We start from the raw sequence: 21705 nt of genomic DNA on the forward strand, positions 1-21705 counted from the left end.
TGCACCGGGAGCCCGATGTGGGATTCGATCCCGGGTCTCCAGGATTGCGCCCTGGGCCAAAGCAGGCGCCGAACCGCTGCGCCACCCAGGGATCTCCCTGAGGCTCCAAATTCATCACCGTGTCCTTCTTAACCACCAGCATGAAGCTTGGCTCATAAATATTTGTTAGTGGGATTGGCTATTTTGAGGGTGAAGTGAGACCACCACGTTCACGCCATGCCTGACAGTGCACAGGGCTCAGTAAACAGTGCTGCTGTTTGTTATTTCTGTGTGGTGGCCCAGCCCAGAGGTAAGTGCCCCGCGGACGCTGCCGTCCAAGGCAATGTGAATTCGAGGCTGCACACAGTGAATCTTGTGTGCTCCAGGGTACACGAGGCTGGCAACGAAGTCCCTGTTACCAGGAGATGCACAGAAAAAACTGTGTGCAAAACAAAAGATCGCTGCTAGGCTCCGGCCCTCTGGCTACTGACCTTTGGCACACTTCTACATTCAGGAGAGAAGCAGGTGCTTCTGGAGAGCTTACACCTGTGAAAAAACCTGTGTGGGAGGCACTTGCCTCTCAAGCTCATGGAGAACAGCCTTGGGAGGAAAGACAGCTCCAGGACAGTAAAGACTTTCCTTTCTCTCTCTGCGTCTTCCTGTCTTTTCATCTTTCTATTTTCTGCAAACACCCCTCAAGCTGGAGCACGAGGACATTCCTTGGGCACCTGGGGGCTCAGTGGTTGAGCATCTGCCTTTGGCTCAGGACAGGCCTGTGTCCGTCTTATTCAATATTGTGAATAAACATGTAGCACATAGTAAATACTTCATCAATATTCATTACATTGTTAATGAATCAATCGTCAGTCCCGGCTGGCTTTGACATTGAAGTGTTCCCATGGACACTGCCTCTCACTGGGGCTCTGTTCAGACTTCAGCATCTCTCAGTGGCCTTCCTGCCTTGGACATGTGTCCAGCCCCAATTTCCTTCCTGCTCCACGACCTTGGCTTTGGGCCTCACTCTGTTCTCCCGTGTTTGCGGATCCATGCAGCCCGCTGATGACCACTTACAGTGGATCGATCCCACACAGGGTCCAGGTGAGAGAAATTTCAGAGCCCCTTTTTGAGTCTGGGATATCTACAACCTCCTTTTGCTCCCAGTGATCGACTCCCTTAATTACGACTTCTCATCTGTCCAGCTTCCCTTCGCTCCTTCTTGCCAGCTGGTCCTGTTCCTTGGCTCCCCGAAACCCAGCGCAGACACGAGACGTCTATGCTAATTTTGAAGCAGATACTGTGAGCACCTGGCACTTGTGTGCGTGGTGATGGACAAAGCCCTTTCACATACATGCTCTCCTTTAGTCATCACACTACTCCTGGGAGGGAGGTATTCCATTGCCCACAACGCAAGCCTCAGTGTCTGCTCTGTGCTCTTCCACAGCACTGCCCACGGTGAGGAGGAGCCAGCTGGTACTTTCCAGATGTGAACCAGCACCAGTGTTGAGCTGCTTGACTCGCCCTCCTTAAAAACCCACAGAACATAAATCCCAATTTATGGCTGATAACCTATCTTCAGTTTACAGGCTTTCCACTGAATACTGAAGTCTGATAGAAATGAGATTACTCCTATCTCAACTTAAAATGTGATATATCTAACATTTCTCCTGTGTCCCCCTTTACCTACTGAATTATTATTATTATGCCACTATTCCTAGTTTACACATTGACTAGCTTATGACAGTAAAAGTTATTTGTCCTCAGTCTGGACTAAGGAGGGCTGGCATGCACAGAGAGGAGAAGAGAAGGGAATTTACCAGGTCATAATCAGAAATGAGAGGAGAAATCCACATCTCTGTGTGTCTCCCTCCCCTGCGCTGGGAGGAAAAAGTATTTAAGAATTCAGGTTGAAAAAAAAAAAAAAAAGAATCCAGGTCATTGGGCAGTGATGATTCCAGGGGGGCAGAAACCGGTGCATTCCTTAGCTACTACAGCCACTGTCATGCTCCCGCTTCACTGAATAATCATGCCATGTGTAGAAAGGGCACAGCGAGTTAGAAAATGCTTGTATGACGTGAGGAGGTGAGACCAGACGACTTCAGGCCACTTCCAGCTTCAAAGAGGCCCTGCTTCTGGTCTGTGGAAGATTCCATCACACTCTGTGACTCTCATAATGGTGACCTGTGCATGTGTCAACTTTCTTTCAAGGCCCTGCGCTCTTGCTCTGTCCTAGCCTAGAGGGGTCAGCCAATTAGAAAGTGACACAGATTCCTCCCAATTAGAAAGTAGACCCAGTGGCACAGGGAGAGCTGGCAGGCAGAAGGAAGAGAGATAAGAGAGGAAACATTAAGTGGAAAAGCATAGTAGCCACATTCTATTCAGCCCAATGGTTTTGAAGGCATTGTGGCATAGCAGCACAGTGTAGGAATTGATGTTGACGATAACTCTGAGTCATTAAGAGGGATTCAATCATAGGTATGTCACTGTGAGCTGGCCACTCAACTCATTTACAGAATATTTATTGGATACCCAGTATGCACCTGACTCTGGATCCAGGGATAGAAAGATGGATAAGGTCCTCACCTTCAAAAGGCTCTCTCGACTTCAGCTTCTTTAGCTGTAAAATGAGGGCACTAAACTCAGAGATTCCTAAGATTCTCTCCTGGGGGTACTAAAAGTTTTGTGCATTAGGGCTTGAAACTTAACAACCCTATAAGATGGTAATCTGGGTGCCATAATCATGTTCTGCAAATGAATAAACAGGCTCAGAGGGGTCAGTGTCCGGCTCAAGGTCACCTAGTCAATGCAGAGCAGAGTCGATACTCGGCCACATGGACCAATGACACCGACTAGAAGGGTCTTCCTCTCCCCCTATCCTGTGCTGTCTCTGCACTGTCTTCCTTCCTCCAGAAGGGCAAGCAGAATAGATGGAGAACAGCCCATGTGCCTGACAACTGCATGGATTCACCAGTCTGGAATACAGCATTCAACAGCTACAAAACAAAAATCACCTGCAATTGGACAGTAATAAATATCTGCAAGACCAAGTGCAACCAAAATGATGTTGAAAGATCTGTCAAGATCAACAGCAAAGGTGAGTCCAAAAAGTCAATAGTGATGTCTACCAGTGACACGGGATGAACAGCTAAAACATCTTTGAGAGAAAATACGGTAGAAGGAAAAAGGCAGCTTGGGAGTACTATGTTAAAAAAAAAAAAAAAAAAAAAAAGGAAAGATGACCAAAAGCCAAAACCCAAACACATGCATCACTGCTGGTAGAGGTGGCTCAGGCACAGAGAAAAAGAGGTGCCTTCACACATCCTATTTTCTTCTCTGATGGCAGGTGCAGGCTATTTGTCAACCCCTCAGTTACTGATAATGCAAAGATCTATGGTGGGCAACAGGCGGCGTGTCTTCCTATAGACAATGTACCGATGACAAGAGAAGGCAGCCAAAGAGCCACCAGATTGAGACAAATGGCTTATAACACCAGAGACGGCCACCAGCATACTCCCCATGATAAGACAGCAAGAATCGGCCCTGGGAATGAGCATTTACTGAGCACCTTTATTATTCTGGATGCTGTGCTAGCTGTTCTGTGTACACTGGCTACATCCATGCCTCCCAAGCTCTGGGGTAGGTAATATTCTCTGAAGCGCAGAGAACTGAGGCACTTGGGCTTATGTGGCCAGGGAGTGCCAGAGCAAGGGATTGAACTCAACCTGAGGTCACACAGCCTTTCCACTCTTCAGTCGAGACCTAGGTTCTGCCCCAGTACTTATTAGCTATGTGACCTTAGACAATAAGGCCTGTGTCAATCTCTGTACCCCTCAGGCTCCTGAGACCTGCTTATTGCATGGAACTGTTGTAGAGAAAATGTGAGAGCACATTACCCTCTGAAAAGACTTCTGCAGTCATGATAACATGACTAACAATACGAATGACATTTCCCGAGCACCTGCTGTGTGCCAGGCACAGGGCTTACTGTTTTGCAGGAATCACACCATTCAGGTCTCACAGTAATCTGTGAAGTGGGTATACTTAGTGCCCACATTCTCTGAGCGAAGAAATGGTTGAAGTAAGCCACCAGCAGCAGGGGGGCAGGGCTAGGGTGGGAGCAGCTTGACCTGCTCCAGAACCCTCGCCAGGAACTGGGTGCTGAACAAGAAAGGTCTTCCCTCTGCCTTCATCCCCTGTGGTCACAGGGGAGAGATGTGCTGGTTTGCAACTTTCCCTTTAGATCTTAGAGGTGGAGATTGTCACTGTGGGAAGGCCAGTATGTTCCACAGTTGAAGGAGACTGCTTTCTGTGCTTATCTGTAGCTTGTCCTTGTCCAATCACATTGAAAAATGCCTCGAGAATGTTTACTGCTTGCTGGCGATGTGCCCCTCCTGAGTTAGGTCCTGAGTTAGAAGATAGATATGCCCAGAGTTCCAAGGGTTCACCGCCTAACAGGGGAATCAGAAGACAAGGGTTTACAGGTCCCACCTGTGACCCAGGCTCTGTGTTAAGCCCTGGGGACCCAAAGATGAACAAGATACAGTACACGGTGATGTGGGCCGCAACTGGGATGTGCCCAGGATAAACTGGGGCCCAGGGTAAAGGCACCTGACTCTGTTGGGTGGGTGTAGACATGGACAGAAGAGCCTCCCAGAGGAGGTGGGGTTTCAGAGCCCCATACTGATTGTCCACACTGCTCATGAATTTCCATGGGTCAGCTCTCATCTTCATGGCAACAATCCTGTTGGGCAGGTACTATTATTTATAGATAAGGTAGTGAGTGACTTGCTTAAGGTATCACAGTGGGAAATGGCAGACCAAACTCTGATCCCAGGTGCTCTGATTCCCAGCTTGCCAGGCTCTAGAGTTTGTGCTCTTTCTAATATGAAGTGTTGCCACAGAGAACACAGGCTCTGCTGGAGAAAGCAGCAGGACACTGAGAATGCACAGAGCAGGAGAGGGGACCTCCCCACCACCACCCCGCCGCCCCCAACAGTCCGGAAGGCTACACAGGAGGCGGTATGACAGGCCTACACAGGTCCTCTCATTATCCTGGTGTGGGTCATGGCAGGGAGGAACATCCTAGAGGGTCAAGGTCCCCTGCCCAGCTGTCCAGGGGACAGGGTCAATATTTTTGGTGGAGAGGTAAGCTAAAGATGAGGAGTTGTCTATAGGTTGTAAGAAATTGAAACCCATACTAGAGAAAAAAAAAAAGAAAAGCAAACAAAAAAGGGAGTACTTGTTTTAAGGAATCAGGCATTTTGCAGAACCCAGACTAGAAGAGCATGGTGAGCACAGGGAGGGGGTGAGGGAGGATACACACTCAGTGGCCCTAGGCCCTCTTGCTGGGCCTCTGCCTCTGTCCACGAGCCTCATCTTTTCTCCTCTGCAGGCCAGCTCCTGCTGCCTCTGGGTAGCAGGGCAAAAGATTCTTCCAAACACTTTTCTCAACTCCAACATCTCTGATCTGTGATTCTAAATCCCCAGGAGAGGGAATGTGATTTGTTTCTCTTGCACCACAAGGCCAGGCCGCCAGCCAAGGCCAGGGGATGTGGGGGTCCTTTCTCAGAGAAGGTGGAGTTTGGGCTGTGGGCCAGGCCCCCGGGGAGTCATGCCGGAGAGGTGTCCAACTCTAGGGACGGTCAGAACCCAGGTTCTGGAGAGACAGTGCTGAAAGGTCTGCCCTTTAAAGTAATACATTGACTTCCACATTTATCATTCTTCTGTGGTGTTATTAAATCCATAAATAAAGATTTAATCTTTTAAGCTCTGCATTGTGAGAGCAGAAGTTAAAGAGCAGACACAGGAGAGCTTATCGGCCCTGACGGTGGCGGGGGTAGCAAAGGAGGGGTGACCAGGCTGCTGGGGCTGCGGAGCCAGGAGAGGCTGCAACTGCTGATAGGGGCTGGGGGTGGGAGAGACCCCTGCCGTCTGGCAGCAAAGCTCCTGCACTGGAGCCTGCACTGCCTGCTGAGGCAGCAGACAGGCTGGAAAGCAGGTCCTAAAGAGAACCTCCCTGGACACAGGGAGAAAAACCCAGAGTCTCAACAGCTCTCCAGGTGAGCACGTTTTAATCTAAACAGAGAACTGGGAGCAGTTAGGGGAGGACCCTAGGAGCCTCAGGGAAGGAAGGGGTTCCTGCAGGAGGAGAGAACGGAGCCTCCAGGAGGAGGCAGAGGAGGAGGAGGGGTGGGGGGTGGGGGGTGGGAAGGGCTCTGCTTCCTGCTTAGGCTGAGCCGGGCCCAGAGGAAGCTCTGACAGCTGAATCAACAACTTCATCCTTACACCCCTGCCCTTCCCTCCCACCATGTAGGGCTCAGACAACATTGGCTCAGGCTCTTTGATGAAAATGGTAAGGCCAACACTTTGGTTCCTCTGGTGGGGAGACACAAAGACCAGCGCGAGGGTGGAGAAGATGCTGAGAACAAAGCAATGAAGTGGAAAGCCAAGGAGTTAGGTCAGGAGGCTCTGCAGGCCAAAGCAGGGGGAAGGAGAGCCCTCTTCATCGGGCCTTGTGATGGAGGGCAACATCTGGACCAGGAAGCTGGCAGACAGTGGTGCCCAGCAGCCTGCATGGCTTACCTTTGTAGGAAGGGCCAGGTGTTAGGGGCAGACTTGGAGCTTCTCTTTGGGCTTTTAGCCCCTTTCCTCCTCACTGGGGCCTGTGCTTCCCACTGCCTTTTGTTCAATCCAAAGCAGAAGTCACCACCTGTCTCTGCCAAGTAATGGGCCCTTCTGAGAAGGGGCGGTGAGGCTGGTTTCTGATGATAGGCTTCAGCTGCCGAGGCTCTCTCCTTGAGCAGCAGATAATTTAGTTTAATGAATTTGGACAGTTCACTGGATCTGCCCACACAGTTCCACTCACCTTCCAAAACGCTTCCAAAATAGCCCAAGCTATTGAATGGGAGCCAAAGAAGAAGAAGAAAAAGCAAAGAGTAATAAATGACAAGGCCCCAGAGATTTCTGCCCTTTCAGAAAAGTCTGAGTGAACTTTTCCAAAGAAAATTGAAGCAAGAAAAAAAAAAAAAAAGGCTGTTTTTGTCCTTCTCATTGAGAATTCAGGCAAAGAAAGATGCTACAAAGACGGACACCCACATGGAGGCAGAGGACCCTGTTTCTACACTGCGCTCCTCACACGGATGCCGTATCTCCGGTCTCAGAGCTGTTCCCTTGTCAGGGTCATCCCGAAACCGTTCCTGATGTTGCACACCACATCAGGATACCTCCGCCGACGCGGCCCCGGCCTGTGGCAGCTCACAATGACGCTGTGAGAGTGTCACACTCGCAAGGAGGCCATCCTCCCGGGCGCACTGGGCCAGGGTGCCCTGCCGCCCCTCCCCTAGGCCAGGAGCCCTCTCTCCAGGCCTCCAGCGAGAGCTCCCTCCCTCCTCCGCAGCCCTCCGGTGCACCGCCCGCTGGAGCCAGATGTTCCGTGGGCAGCCCCCTCCGTGGGTGACAGGCCGTGATTACTGTTGCCAGCCCCACATTAGGAGAGCGCTGAATGGAGCGAGCCCCCACCCGCCCGGCTGCCTACAATAGCGCCTTTGTGAGGTGCTTCGCCGGTTGCTTTTCCCTGCCTCGCCAACCTACGTCAGGGCAGCTCTTGCCTGGGGAGAGAAGAGAAGACGACAGGAGGATCACAGCGCCCTGGCTGGGCCGCCCCATCCTAGGGAGGCGGGATGTCCTTTAGGGAAAAGATGTGTTCCTTCTCCTCCCCGCCCTGAGAGCTCCCTGGGCCTGCTGAGGTCCACGGCCCCGCCCCGTGCCACGGCCTTGTTCCCGACCGCCGAGCGGGGGCGGAGGCTGGGATGGGGCCTGGCCCAGAGCTCAGCACGGTCCCAGACGCAGGAGTCCAAAAGCCGGGCTTCTCCGTTTCCCTCTGTCCTTCCCCCAGACGGCCTTCTGGAATTCCAAGCCAGAGGCCAGGGCAGAAAAGGGTTAAGTCTCCAGGCCTCCCAGGCCGGGGAGGGGGGGCGGGGGTGCGCGGGGTTGACCAGAGGGACGTGTGGGGAAACTGGGAAAGCTCACATCTGGGGCGCGCTCCTTGCCCCTCCTCCGTGCCCAAACCGCAGACGCCGTGGCAGCAGGAAAATCGGAGCGGTTCGCAGGAGCTCGGTTGTGTAACCGCGCCCCCAACCACCCCAACCCGCCCCCGGGGATTGCCCCAGGCTGGAGAGGGGCGTGGGGGCGGGGCGGGGCAGACTGAGGCTGCAAGCTCTCCCCAGGCGCGTTCAGGGCTCGCGGCCTCACACTGCTTTCCAGGGCCACTAGTACCATTTTGCCGGTTCGTAAACCTCCGAGGACTGGAATTGGGAGCCGCGCCCCTGGGCCGCAGTCTGGCGGCTGGGGTCCTGGTGCCAAGGGTGGCCCGGGGGGGGGCGCTGCAAACCCGGGGTGGGTGTGGGGGGCAGCCCTCCGCCCGGCCTCCCCAGGCGCCTCGCGGTGAAACCTGTAACTCGAGAAAGTCCCCGCCCCACCAGCGGGAGAGCCGCGCGTCCCTAACGTGGCCTAAGGGGCGGCGGAGGAAAACTGAGGGTCGCGGGGAGAAATCGTCTCTGCGGGCACCCCACACACACACAGGCAGGGAGCAGTGGATTTTCCTTTTAATGCAAAAGGCGGCAATACAAAATGATGCGCAGGAAGCCCAGGTTCTCCGGGCACTTCAGGGGCAGCCAGAGGTGAGGGTTCCCTCCTCCGGAACTCGCTCTCCCCGCCCCCTACCAACACGGAGGCAGGAAATACTCTGCTGCCGCTTTGCTGGGGTTGCCCACCTGCAAGGGCCAGAGCTGTGGATCTGCGAGACCTCCGACTGGCCTGAAAGGCACTGCCCTGGGGCAGGAGGGGAGTGAACTCTTAAGGTTTTCCCTCGATCCGCTAGGAAAGGAGCTCTCAAGACCTAAAGTCCCACAGGAAACAGGGGGCCTTGAGGTGGCTTTCACTGGCTGCAGATGCGGCGGGAGCGGCGGCCTGCCACATCTGGACAACGAGGAGCAGGAAACGTGATGGGGGTAGAAATGTGCGGAGGTGACAGGGATCCGAAACCCAGAGCTGGGTCCTCAGACTTCTTCCTCTTTCCTTCGCATCTCCAGCTTATAGACAATCTGGTAGCCGTCATCCCAGGCGTAGAGCTGGCGCTCTCGGGGGTTGTAGCGGAGGCTGGCATGGGCCCCGTACCGGCGGGGGAAGTAGGGGAGCGCTGCCCTCTCTGGGGTCAGGGTGCCGCTGGCATCAAAGGAGCATTGGATGCGGGCCCGGCTGGCAGGGCGGGTGTTATAGACGACGTACAGGGTCCCGCAGATGACAAAGGCAGCCTCGGCGTTCTCTCGGGGACACGGTGTGTCCCACTGCTGCTCCGTGTCCAGAGTCTGGGGGTCTAACTTAGCCAGACACAAGTGCCTGTCGTCTTCCCGAGTGGCGTAGACGGCCCACAGGCCCTCCTCGTCCGCGGCCAGGTCAATGTAGGTGTCGGCTGTCAGCCCGTATGGGGGGATCAGCCCCTCCGCGGGGAACACGGAGCTGTCCACCACCGTTCGGTTGGCCAGGTGGAACTTGATGAGTTGCAACGTGTTCTCCAGGCCCCCTCCCCCTCCGGGTCCTCCGGGAGGCCTCCGGGCGTAATAAAGAAAGCCCCCGTACACCAGCTGTCCGGTGCCCACCCAGGGGAAGGGCACCCGGACTCGGGAAGCTTTCCGGGCAGCCATGGCCAGGGTGAAGTCCCGCAACCTTGGGAAGACAAAGGCTGTGTCGTTCTGTGTCCCATCCAATACGTAGATCTTCTCTGTTGGCCCCATTGGATCCTTTGTCCATAGACCAGCTGGGCCACCAAACCGCTTCAGGATCTTCATCGATCTCACCTGAGAGATCGTGTAGCCACAGTCTGGTGGGGAGGGAGGAAAGCACAGGACAGGGCAATACCGGCAGGAATTAGATGCCCACTGTGGGGAGCCCACCAGGGGGCCATCTGGAGGACAGAGGGCATCTGCCAGTGGACACCTCCTCTCTACAGGAGACTAGGGGAAAGGGCACCCCAGAAACTCTTGCAATGGACCTGTCATTATAGAGATTCCCCTAAAACAGATTCCAGGAGGCTGCACCAAAGTGGCCTGGGATGAGGAGAATGACCGGGAAGGAACCAAGGAAGAGCACAGGTTCTGAGAGTGTGAGGGCTCTATTGCTGGATTGCTTACCTGTCAGCATGTCATACTTCTCATTTCTTCTGCCCTTGCCTTTGATCCCGGGGCCTCCGGTCACCTTCTCGTCAACCTCCACACAGGGTAGAGCTGGATTTTGGGTCTCCAGATAGTCAACCTCCCGCTCCAGACGGTCTACTCTCCCCGAGATAGTGTCAGCCTCAGTCCTGAGGGCCTCGCGCTCCTTCTCGGCCACCTCCAGCAGCGGCAGCATCTTGTTCTTGAAGTCCCTCAGCTCAGCAGCGTGCCGGCTACTTTGGTCCTGGCACTGGGCCAGCCGTTCCTGCAGGGATGGGGGGGGGGGGCCAGGAGGGGGCTGAAGGGTCACAACTCTCAGGCAGGGAGAGGCCCGACCAGGGAGCGGAGAGTGGGGGAAAGCACACACTCAGCCAGGCATCCACTCCCCTTCAATCTCCAACTGAAAGGAAACCAGATGCCAGAGATGCCAAATGTGCAAAAAACTCAGCACAGATCACCTAGGCTTCTATCCCCAGTTCGTGTCCTCCAGCCCACGTTCTCCTGAGCCTCACCTCAGAGGCCATCCTCTAAGCCGCCGGGGCGGCCTAAGTGCATGAGGTTGGTCAAGGGTCTCTGCTCCATTATACAGTGCTCCACTAGGGAGTGCACAGATTTCCACTTGGGAAGGCCCCAGACTTCAAACCTTTATAAAAAGCAAGCTGCAAGCTCTCTGGGAACTTCCAACTCTCACAGAATCACCAGCTCATCCTGAGAGGCTTTCCTACCACTCTGTCTAGCTCTCCTGTCCCCTGTCCCCTTATTCCATGTGATCTCAGGGTAAAATAGAAAGGCCTGTTTGTTCTGGAGTCACTCTGCGGCTGTGGGGAAAGAGCTGCGATTGCAATCGTGAGGATACCCTTAGTAAAAGGTGAGAGTGTTCTGTAGCGCCTCACAGAGCCCCACCTTGTCATCCCCACCCCAGATCCCTGACTCGCTAGGTGAAGCAACAAGAGATGTAGAGCCCTTCCAGCCAGCCTGGCCCAGGATGAAAAGGGAGCCACTCACCTCTAAGGCAGCTAGTCGGCGTTCCATGTACTCCACGAGGTGGTGCTGCTGTCCTTGAAGGGGTCGCAGCCACCATGACAAAAGTAACATGGTGAGAAGAGGCGTGCAGGGCCCCATGGCAGCGGAGAACGGGGCCCCGAGTAGGATTAGGAGCAGAAGCCAGTCCGCGGAGCCTTTCCCGCTTAAGCCCGCCACTTAGCTTTGGAGGCGGGGTGGGGGCGGTCCCTCCTCTCGTCCTGGATCTTGGGTCTCTCTCACTCCTCTGGAATGCTCTCACAGGCTCTTTAGGTCCCCCGCCCCCTCCCATCGGCCTGGATTGATTAAACACAGATGGCCCTATGGCAGAGCGGCCAGAAGCCATAAGCACCTCCCGCCTAGGCTGTAGGCTCCCCAGGAGAGGGGAAGGAGGTGAAACCCCAGGACAGAGGCCTTCTGGGCAGTCACCCAGAAAAAGAAGCTAGCAGCAGGAGGCACGGCCCCAGAGTACACTCAGCAAACTCTGTTCCTGTTTTAGGAGAATGCATGCTTCCTTCCAGCGCTGGCTGCTTAAGAAACACCCATCATTAGTCTTTTCCTTTCCCAGCAATAGTAGCATGAATTGTTTTCTGCCTTGCTCAGTGTAAGCTGGAAGCAGGGAAGATGAGGTTTGAGGGGAAGAGGTGGGAAAAGATCACCACGGTCCTGTCTGCATTACCTTTTTCTATAGCTCATTGGCGCCACCTTGCGATGTCATCTCAGGACTTATGGGGAAACCAAGACTTAGATCTCACCTCCTGAGGAAAATTTTCCACAAAGCAAGCCAAGCAGATTGAATTTACAGGAGTCTTTTTTATCATGAAAACACAGATTTCCCCACAGACTACCCAAGTACTTGAGGAGCTATTTCAATCTCTCTCTGGCTTAGCCTAAGGAAGAGTATGTAACTGAGATTTAAAAACAACAACAAAAAAATAAAAATAAAAACAAATAACAACAAAAAAAACCCAAATCATTGATAAGTTAAATTAGTTTTTGGTTACCTGGAAGTGAGATTGATGGCAGAGCCTTTCTACTTGGCTTTCTTTTACCCAAGTGCTTCTAAGTATATTGTCTTACCAAAACTGGGGGATGTTCATGAGTTCACACATGAACTCATAAACGTGTTCTGACTTCCCTACTAATGGGAGAGAAGAGCCTACTGATCATTCCTTTTGGTTATGGTCCAAAACAGTGTTTCTAAATGTGTCTCATTCCTATGTCCCAACCACGACCGCAGAACCCCACAATGAATTAATGGCCATGGTACAGTAGATGTGGCCGGAAACACGTGTCAAAAGAAGTCAAACGAGTATACCTTTTATTCATTGACCTGCAGTGATCCATCTACACAAATCTCTAATTCTTTATCAGGAGAAATTTTGTTCACTTTAGAACCAAGAGAAATCTTTTGAGAAGGGCTCCTTCTCCAAAAGGCCTATGCTTCTAACGATGTAGCTTGAAAGAAGGGAAAAATAATATCTTCTGTGGTGATTCTCATTTTCATTACAGTACTTCAGATGGTCGGCAGAACATGCAAGGAAACAAAGTTTATTATTCTGGGTCACAAGTTCTGCCTCTTTCAAAGAGCCAGGACCAGAGGATCTTCAGTTAGGGTCCAGACACTCCATTCTTGGAGAGTGTGTTCTACCGACCCCGACTCATTTCCACTGTGGAGATTTGTATGAAACCCGCCACTGATGTTCAGATGCGATGAACAGTGGCTAAATAGCCACTCCAAAGATGTCGTTTGTTGATCCTCTTTGCAACCCTCCAACAGAAGTCAAAAACAGCCACATAAATCAGAAAATTTACCCATTTTATTGATGCATTGCAATTGCTCTACATTTTACCATATTATGTAGAAAATACTGAAAATACAAGCTACTTTGTAAAACCAAAGACAAACATTGAATCCAAAGATAAACTATGTTTTACACAATGGACCCTTTTCCCGTAGTTAGTATTAAATTTTAAATATCTATTTCTTTTGTTAAAATGATTATTTTACATACTCCCTAAGTACATCTGCATTACAAACATAGCTCAATAATTCTCAGAAACTGTTTCTAGAGGCTTGTTGTAAAAGGAAGCGCACAACCAGAAAAGGGAGAAAGCAAAAAAAGTTTAAATCGCACACAATAACTAGCATATCAAATACATTTAATAAAGTTGGAATTCCATTGCAATATCAAGGATTCAAAGCAGAAATACTAACATTACATATAATGTACATATAATGTACTGCTACATGTAGTGAGATTATTTTTCAAGCTGAATCAAAACCACACATTATATAAAGTTTAGCAACAAACAACCATGTAGACATGCTGCACCATCCATCAGTTTAAAAAAATAAAATAAACCAAAAACTAAAATAGGAAGCAGGCTTGGGCCATTCCTGTCACTGAGAGGCAATTTCATTTCCTATCCTAAAACAAACCAACCTAACCAGTGGGTTTTTGCATAATAATGCTGAATAAAACACACATTACTGTGCTTGCCTGGCTAAGGGCAGTCAAGCTGAGCCCCTCTAGTGGAGGACGATGGATGGCCAGAACTGTTTGAAATGGAGTTCTTATTCCTGGGGCTGGTATCTGAGCTGAGTACTGACAGCAGTATTCCCTCCTGCGGGCTCTTCAAACTCTGGAGTGATCAAGTTGCCCAGGAGCCCAGAGTGGCTGTACTTAAACCTTCCCCGCTTTCTCTCTCAACCCTGCAGGGGAGAAGCTGGAAACGCAAGTTCTGAAAGGACGTAAAGCCTTAAGCTGGTCTGAGGCTAGGCCACTGGCTGAGTTTGCAGGGCTTCCCCCATCCTGTCAGGGCCAGCAATGTTAAACCCCAGGGACAGAATCTAAAGCCACATGGAGCACATAAAAATTCAGCGGACACAGATTTTTACCTCGGTAAATTTGAAATGCCAATTTGCAGACTAAGGCTGAAAACTTCTAAAATTCTTAAAGCCACACATTGCTAGTCAGGTGATTAAAATAACAATACACGCTCTTGGTATTGTCTTTTCCCCATGAAGTTAGTAAGACTCGCATCTTAAGTGGTATCTACTTACTGGACAGGGCGGGGCAGGAGTGGAGTGTTTTGTATATTTTCCCTGCATCTCATTTGTTACAGAAACAACAAATCTTATCCCTTGTAGAGGAAAGAGGAACAATGAAATGTTTCTCCTGGAAACTTAGGTCTGCCTTTGAGCAAGAAAATAAAAATACACTCAGCAAATGAGGAAACACAAAGATCACACACGCAGACCAGAAAACTATGTAACACCAGTGACAGAAACTATAAAAACTGCTTGGGTATCTTCACCAATATAACAGTGCAAACACAACTCAAGAGAATAACCCCACCACCACCACCACCAAAACTCAAAAAAAAAGAAAGAAAAGCAGAAAACACCAACATGTTCCTGGTAGGCCGTACTAACTATCTGCCCCATCGTGGAAGCCCTTACTCTTTACAATGAAGAAACTCCAAATACCTTGACAGCTCCTCGGTGTTCAACCCAGTACAGAGCTGGCTGACCAGGCTCCATGAAATCTCCCATCTCCATCCTGCACCTCCTTGACGCCATCTCTACAAAGAACCAGTCCTAGACTTAGCCCTCAAATAACAGAATTTTCAATTCAGATGGAACACTTCTATATCTTAGAGTTAACTTTCTTCCCCCAAATCTTTTATGGGCAGGAACATCCCCATCCCCAGTACCCTCCACTTGACCCAGATCCATGCAGGAGCTGAGAGTACAAGGACAATTTCACAGCCCCAAGAATACTCAAGTTGTTAAAAAGAAACCTCCAAAGCCTGATGACTCGATAGGTTTTGGTTCCTTTTTAATATTCTTCACCGGCTCAGAAACCTTTGAGTTCCCTGTCACCAGCGGCATCACAAAACTCCTCCTCATAGTATGGGGACATGGTAAGCAATACAACAGGCTCTTTGGTATAAACAGATCTGTTATAGGTTTTTTTTTCAACAAGCAAATATTTTACTAGGAATGTCAACTATTTGCAGGAAGGACTGCCACATGGGAAAAGGGGAAAAAAAATCTCATTCTAAAAGGTGATTGCACATACTTAAAAAAAGAAGAAAAAGAAAAAAACACATATTTCATACTGGCTTGACTCCTCCTACCTGCTTCCCAAATTCTCACAGAAGCAAGGTAGCAATGCACCGTGAGAGAGCCAAATGGGGGAAATGCTTCTGTGAGAACTCAGCTGAGATTCCAGACTGGAAAGGGGTAGAGGTGGTGGTAAAGGAGAAAAGCTGCTGTTTTTATTTTTCAGTCTTGGCAGGGAAACTGACAACAATGCATTTACATGGCACAGCTACTGATCCTGTTCTGCTAAATCCCAGTGAACAGCGTGGGGTCCATCCTAAGGCAAGCTCACTGTAAACTCTATGAACCACTACATTATCATATAAGGCACTACAATAAGGGAAGGAGGAGAAAGGGAAGAAGAGACACACACTGAACAACTCCTCACCAGACACACCTGTGCAAAACAATTCCAAGGGTCTCCTCTCCTTGCAGGCAATGCCCCTGCTCATTCAACACTACAGTAATATGCTCTAATATAATTGCAATTAGTTCACATACATTCCAACAAGTATCAGTTCATTTTGGTTTAAATACAATGGAGACATCCATTCCATCTCCGGGGTAACACTGGAGGATCAGATACACACTAAATACACAATTCAAGTGTAATCACTACACATTTGATTACAAATAACATTTGGGGTTAGCAGGAAAAATTGCTTGTTATATTTTTCTAATCAATATGTACATATTTAATTATGCAAAATATTAAAACACCACCATTACAAAACTTCTAAAATATTTTTAAATTCAGTAATAAATTTTTAAAATATTTTTTGCAATTCCTACATGCACTTATTGTATAAGTCTTAATAAGAGAGCATTCAGTTTGCTGCTGGCATACAAAGGAAGCTACTTTAAAGTATAAAAGCTATACACAAAGTTCTTATCTGGTTTCAGATCCTTTTGCTTTCTCCCCAGATAAATCACATAGAACAGAAGGGAGAGATGAGGCAAAGAGAGAGAGAGAGAGAGAGAGAGAGGTGTATTATTGAAAATTCATATTAATCTTTAGGCAAAGCTCACCAATGCCAACAACCTTTAGACAAAGCTCATCAATATCAGTATCGCATAATACAAAGAGATATTGCGTATAATAAGACAACCACCACTATAAAATAATAACCACCTTAATGGCTTTTCCAATAATAAAATTTAAGCTGAAACAGAGACAAAGACTTTTAAAAATAACTTAAGAAGAATGCATGGTACTTCATTTAAAAAGAATACCTAGTGCTTACATGGTAGATATGGATTCTCTCACACTAAGTTACCAGCAAATGGTGAGCTGCCTTTTTAACACTACTTTATAATAAACACAGGAGCAACTGAGAGAATCCCGAGAGTAACACAGAGCAGTTTATAACCAGTTTTGCTAAAATAACAATTGCCCAGTAAGTATAACATGACACAAAAACAAAACTAAAACACTGTAAGTCTAAAGTCCCATAAAGAAAGATAAGATTTTGAGGAGAAATGCCTGATAGTCAAATACAGACTTGTGTAAGCTGCTCTTAAAATAGGCAATTAAGTCTTGGTTTTTAAACAAACAGAAGAGTGATTATTTTTCTTTTCTCACTTGTTACCAGATTTCAAGTCCTTCTATCAGCATTTTTCCTCTGACCAGCAATTACAATAAAACAAAGTTAAGTAAAGAGGGGGCTTCACTTGGTTTTAAAAACATTTATAGAACTCAAGTCAGAGAGAAAATATTTTTCAAAGGGTAACTTCATAACGATCTCTCTTCCTTGGTAACTGCAGAAGATGGGCATCTCAACTCTTCCAAATACCAAAAATGCTGTCACAAAAATAAGGAATTAAAAAATAGGGCAGACTTTGGGAGACTACAACAATGCAGTCAACACTAAGACAGGTTCCCCAGAGAAAAACCTTCTGCTTCAGTGGGCCCCTGCAGGACAAGTTGCTGGCTAAGGAGTTTCTGGAGGGGCTTATGGGAGGAGCTCATCATCGTGTGTCATTAAGAACTCAGGGCCAGGAACAGGCAGCCATGACCCCTCCTCCCTCTGCTCACCAACTACAAATAGGAATACTGGCTGATCTTGGTAGGACTCAGTGGGTATCCAGTGTAAATTGTTGAGCCTCGGGAAGACCCGATGTAGGACTGGGTGGCAAACTGGTGTTGGTACTGAGCAGGGGCCACACTGGCTGAAGTGAGCAGGCTGGGCCCAACACTGACAGGGACCTGGTGCACCAGGGTGCTGGGGTGGGTGCTGTAGGCTGCAGCATGCCTTGAGGAGCCCTGGGGGGAGAAGAGATGAGCAATGGAGCTGGTGGAGCCCAATGCAGCAGCGGAGGTGGGGGCAGCATACGTATACAGGTGAGGCTGGCTTGGCAGGTGAGCGGGGGCTGGGGCCAGGTGTGGGTGCCCCGTCGAGTGGAGTGGGCTGCCGTGCTGGAAGGTGTAGGGGGCTTGGGAGAGCGGGGCCACAAACGCCTGCTGCCTGCGGGGGGCAGGGTTGCTGCTTCTCTCCTGTGAGGTCGGCGCTGACGATGACTGCTGGTTCTGGAAGGAGTAAGAAGGGAGTGAGGAGCCTGGAGGCCATGCTAGTCCAGGGGGCACCCAAGGCCAAGTTGAGAGTTGAGGTTCTAACCTGTACTGCTCCTGGGCTGCAACAGCACAGAAGCTCCCAGGCTGGCAATGCTGTCAGAAGTCAGCCTCCATCCCTCCACCTCTTGGCAGAACAGATCCTAACCCAGCCCAGAGAGCAGCAGTTTGCTCTGAAGTATGACAGTGGCAAGGGAAGGGGGGGGGGGGGGGGGAATCAAGAGTTCACAGGGTTACCCGCTCCTGCAAGTTAGTAACTGTTGACTCAACTCACCCTATTCTGGCGCCAGGGAATTTGAATTTTTCCTAACCTTTCTTTCTTGCCATTGTTTTCTTTTGTTCTCCTCTAAGTTCTTCATATCCCTCTTGACTTGTGGAGCCTAAAACACATGCACTAACTCGAATTTACACTTGCACTTGCATGTGCTTTCTTTCACATACATACACACACACGTGCACACTCACAGTTACACCCTCATGTTTACACTTTCTTACTCCTGGTAGATATCATACAAGCACCAGAATTTTAGCTGAAGAAAGAGTGAATAGTTTGCCCCCTTTAGAAAGAGAATAGTGTCCCTCCCCACCCCATCAGATCTCATAGTGGGGGGGGGGGGGGCGGAAATCCCAGACTCAAGCCAACACAGAACACTAGAACCAGTTGGTGAAGTGGCCACAAAACTTTGTACTGTTTCTTGCCTCAGGTAATCAGGGTGAGGCTTAGGTTATTTATGACCTGGGAGATAAAGGAAGAGGTCTCATGTGGTGGTACAGAAGCAGGCAGGGAGGGACTAAAGCATCCATGACTCTTTCTAAATTCCACACATTTCTCTAATCTTCCAGGACAGACTAGGGAAGTCTGATGGAAAACTTGGAATGTGCATCCTCAACACTCTTACAGAGGGAATAAAAGGTCACAGCACATGCAGATATGACGCAGGCCACAGAACACCAAACTGTCTGACACAAAAGGGGCTTCATTTGGCTTTATTCAGCAGTCCAGCCAGAAGCAGGGTTCTCCAGAAAGTGACAGTAGGGAGGGCCCCAAACAGAAGGCAGCAGCCCCTAGCGCTTACCTGGCTAAGGTTGAGTGGCTGTGCTGCGCTGGTCCCCCCGCGTGGAACTCGATACCCTGTGGGGGTGATACAGCATCCAGATGACTGCCCACTCACTGAGGCCACTGGCTTGGTCTTACTGCTCAGGAGACCTAAAGAAGGGTCAGACCATAGTCAGTTATGAGTGGCCTCAGTTAAATCTCAGATGGCGGCATATTCATCAGTCCACATTTGCATGAGGTTTGCAAGAAAGAGGTAAGGTTTCATGTGTATCTTATTTCTTTAATTACATTTACAGCAGAGGAACAAACACTGCAGAACCTACTTTTCTGTCTTACTACAAAGCTCCAAAAATGATCTTCGAAAAGAGTCTTTTTTCCTTCACTTTAGTAAATCTAGTCTCCTGTAATGTGCAAGACACTACTAGAAATACAAACACCAGTAGGACATAGTCCCCATCCCCAGGGACCCTAGGGTTTTATGTGGGAAAGGGTTAAACAAGTATAGACATGACAATGGGAAGCTGAGGAAGATGTTGGTGATCCTTAGAGGACACTGAGGTTTCAAAGGGGCTTTAAAAGAAGGCAAAATTAGATCTTTTTGGGCACTATCTTCAGGTTCTAAGAAACTGCAGGGTAGTTGGACATAAGCAGGATCAATTTCAAAATTTTGCTTCCTTCTGTGGTCCCACTAGGAAAACAGAAGCATTTATTCAATGATCTGTGGAGTAGCCGATCTTCCTTGGACCCCATGGTGGACAGAGCTCCTAATAACACTCGCCAGTAGCATGGCCAGTAGTCAGGAAGTTCTGCCTTGCCTGCAATGGGACAGCTGCCTACTTCTGATGGAGGAACCGTACCGAAGCTTAATGATACCCTGAAATCAGAACTCTGTTCGTGTCTCTGGCAGTAACATAATTCAGAGTAAAAGACTAACTAATTTAAGTATAGCACAGACACCAATTCATGCTCCCCTCCTTAAATGTATAAGAGCTGCCACTGGAAAACAACTGCCTTAGATAAGGACTCTGTTTCCTGGGCCCCCAAACCTCTTGGTGGGGCACGGAATTCGTTTGCACTGTTTTCAGGGCTTAAGAGGTAAAGAAATGTGTGTCCCTCCCCAAACTCTTTCCCTATCTCACTGGAGACTGAGGATTCCTGGGCTCTGATCCTTCATTCACTGCAGGCCCACCAAGTAGGAGCACTAGCACTGGGAAGTGAGTAAGGAATGAACTTCTACTATGTCAAGCCAGGGAGATCTGGGGCTTGTTACTGCAACTAGCATTACCTGATAACTAGGGAGCCTAAATCCAACATTTAACAGCAAAAAAGATGGAGGTCTTTAGGTTGATAATAAAACCATGAAAGTATCAATGCTATGACACTGGGTAAGAAAAGATCTAAGTATATCTTGTTTTCCAATCAAAAACAAAGATAAAAATGTTTGCAGTCATTTTTAATATTATCAGTTCCTGTTCACCCTGGATTGTCAAATTTGAATCGGCTGTGACAAAAAAAAAAAAAAAAAAAAAAGTGGCCTGCTAATTCTCCCTGCCATATGACAGCTCATCTGCCTTCTCCCATCAACAGATTATTTCTGAGACTACAAATTCACTTTTATATTAATCCAAACAAAATAAACATAGTAAGATAAACTGATCACCAAAAATAATTTCACATCACAAGGAATGGATTTCCGGGATTAAGTAACTGGTTGCTACCACTGGCATAAGTAGATTAGCAACATATTAAGGTTATACTCATCAACACAGAATTCACCTGTGGCTGTGAAGATGCTCACCTGAGGCTTGGGTTGCTACTGTGCAGTCACCAAGCTGAGTTTTCAGTGGAGGCACAATGATGGTGCGGGTGCTAGCGCCATCCCCCACAACTCTGCCGGGCCCCTCCACAAGGGATCCACTATTGCCCCGGAGAGCACTCAGGGTATCAGTGGAATATGGGCTGCTCAAGGAAGAGTCAGAGTCTGGAGAGTCATTGACAGTGACATAACTGATGACATTTGACCTTGCCTTCAGGCCAGAGCTGAAGAGAAGAAAATACGTGAAAATTCAACTCCTGTTTAGCAATGTTTCTTTGATGCTCTCTGGTCCTCCCATGATTACAAGGATAATGACAGCGACAGAATAATACTAGCAGCGGTGAACTTCTGAGTGCTTATTATGCGTCAGGCACTATTCTTACACTCCACATATGTCTCACCAAATCCTCACAACACTTCTATGAAGTAGGTACTACCACCTGCATTTTGCAGATGAGGATGCTGAAGCACAGGAAGATTAAGACACTTGGCCAAGGTCACACAAGTGGTAAGTGGTGAAGACAGTACTCAGAACCAGGACAGAACCATGCCAGATGCACACCTCTAACAGCTCTTCTACGGTGCCTCTCCACCATTTCCACTCACGGTTATTTCAGTAGTATTCTTCAAGAACTACTTTTTCCCCATATCATCCTGCTAGACTAGAAACAGTTCCTTATTATGTCTAATCAAACTTGCCATACTTTTTTTTTTTTTTTATGTTCCTTTACAAACTAAACTCCACCTCCTAACTTTAATTTTTCCCGAGTTTTGGAAAGAATTGGCTTCAGTCAAAGCAATCCTGCTGATTACATAATTTTAGCTACTACGTGGTCACTTTTCCTCACTGGAAAGTTTACCTTTTCTCTTCCCCAAATCAGTTCAGAAACCACTTTTAAGACTTAGTTTCAAAGTCTACGTCCCATTTGTAAATACCATTTTGTAAGT

At 48.9% G+C, this 21705-nt stretch overlaps 2 protein-coding genes across 13 annotated transcripts in view; both read right to left on the bottom strand.

Moving 5' to 3' along the window:
* Positions 1 to 8563: 8563 nt before the first annotated feature.
* Positions 8564 to 11459, bottom strand: OLFML3 (olfactomedin like 3). Its single transcript, XM_041754940.1, has 3 exons — positions 11190 to 11459; positions 10164 to 10449; positions 8564 to 9853 (listed from the first exon to the last, which is right to left on the bottom strand). Exons 1-3 carry the CDS (start codon positions 11304 to 11306, stop codon positions 9033 to 9035), a joined length of 1224 nt encoding a protein of 407 aa, XP_041610874.1. The 5' UTR covers positions 11307 to 11459; the 3' UTR covers positions 8564 to 9032.
* A 1547-nt stretch (positions 11460 to 13006) lies between these two features.
* HIPK1 (homeodomain interacting protein kinase 1) overlaps positions 13007 to 21705 on the bottom strand; it is a 51052-nt gene continuing 42353 nt past the window's right edge. For 6 of the 12 annotated variants that reach the window (XM_041754929.1, XM_041754928.1, XM_041754927.1 and 3 more), the window contains 5 exons: positions 20740 to 20981; positions 18961 to 19091; positions 18196 to 18264; positions 17931 to 18027; positions 13007 to 17842 (listed from right to left, as the gene is read on the bottom strand). In XM_041754929.1, the coding sequence (XP_041610863.1) occupies positions 17268 to 17842; positions 17931 to 18027; positions 18196 to 18264; positions 18961 to 19091; positions 20740 to 20981 (1114 nt within the window). In that variant the 3' untranslated portion in view covers positions 13007 to 17267. Of the gene's footprint in view, positions 17843 to 17930; positions 18058 to 18158; positions 18265 to 18960; positions 19092 to 20739; positions 20982 to 21705 lie in introns of those variants that run through there. The other 6 variants (XM_041754936.1, XM_041754935.1, XM_041754939.1 and 3 more) reach the window with 4 other exon arrangements.

Source organism: Vulpes lagopus, chromosome 5, assembly GCF_018345385.1.
Source record: "Vulpes lagopus strain Blue_001 chromosome 5, ASM1834538v1, whole genome shotgun sequence".
Lineage (NCBI taxonomy): Eukaryota > Metazoa > Chordata > Mammalia > Carnivora > Canidae > Vulpes > Vulpes lagopus.

What these genes read in the sequence shown, in the direction of transcription:
- OLFML3 (XM_041754940.1), bottom strand. Translation starts at nt 11,306, where the DNA reads ATGGGGCCCTGCACGCCTCTTCTCACCATGTTACTTTTGTCATGGTGG. An exon ending in GCCGACTAGCTGCCTTAGAG is followed by an intron (nt 10,450 to 11,189) that starts GTGAGTGGCTCC and finishes CCATCCCTGCAG; the next exon opens with GAACGGCTGGCCCAGTGCCA. An exon ending in GAAGTATGACATGCTGACAG is followed by an intron (nt 9,854 to 10,163) that starts GTAAGCAATCCA and finishes CCTCCCCACCAG; the next exon opens with ACTGTGGCTACACGATCTCT.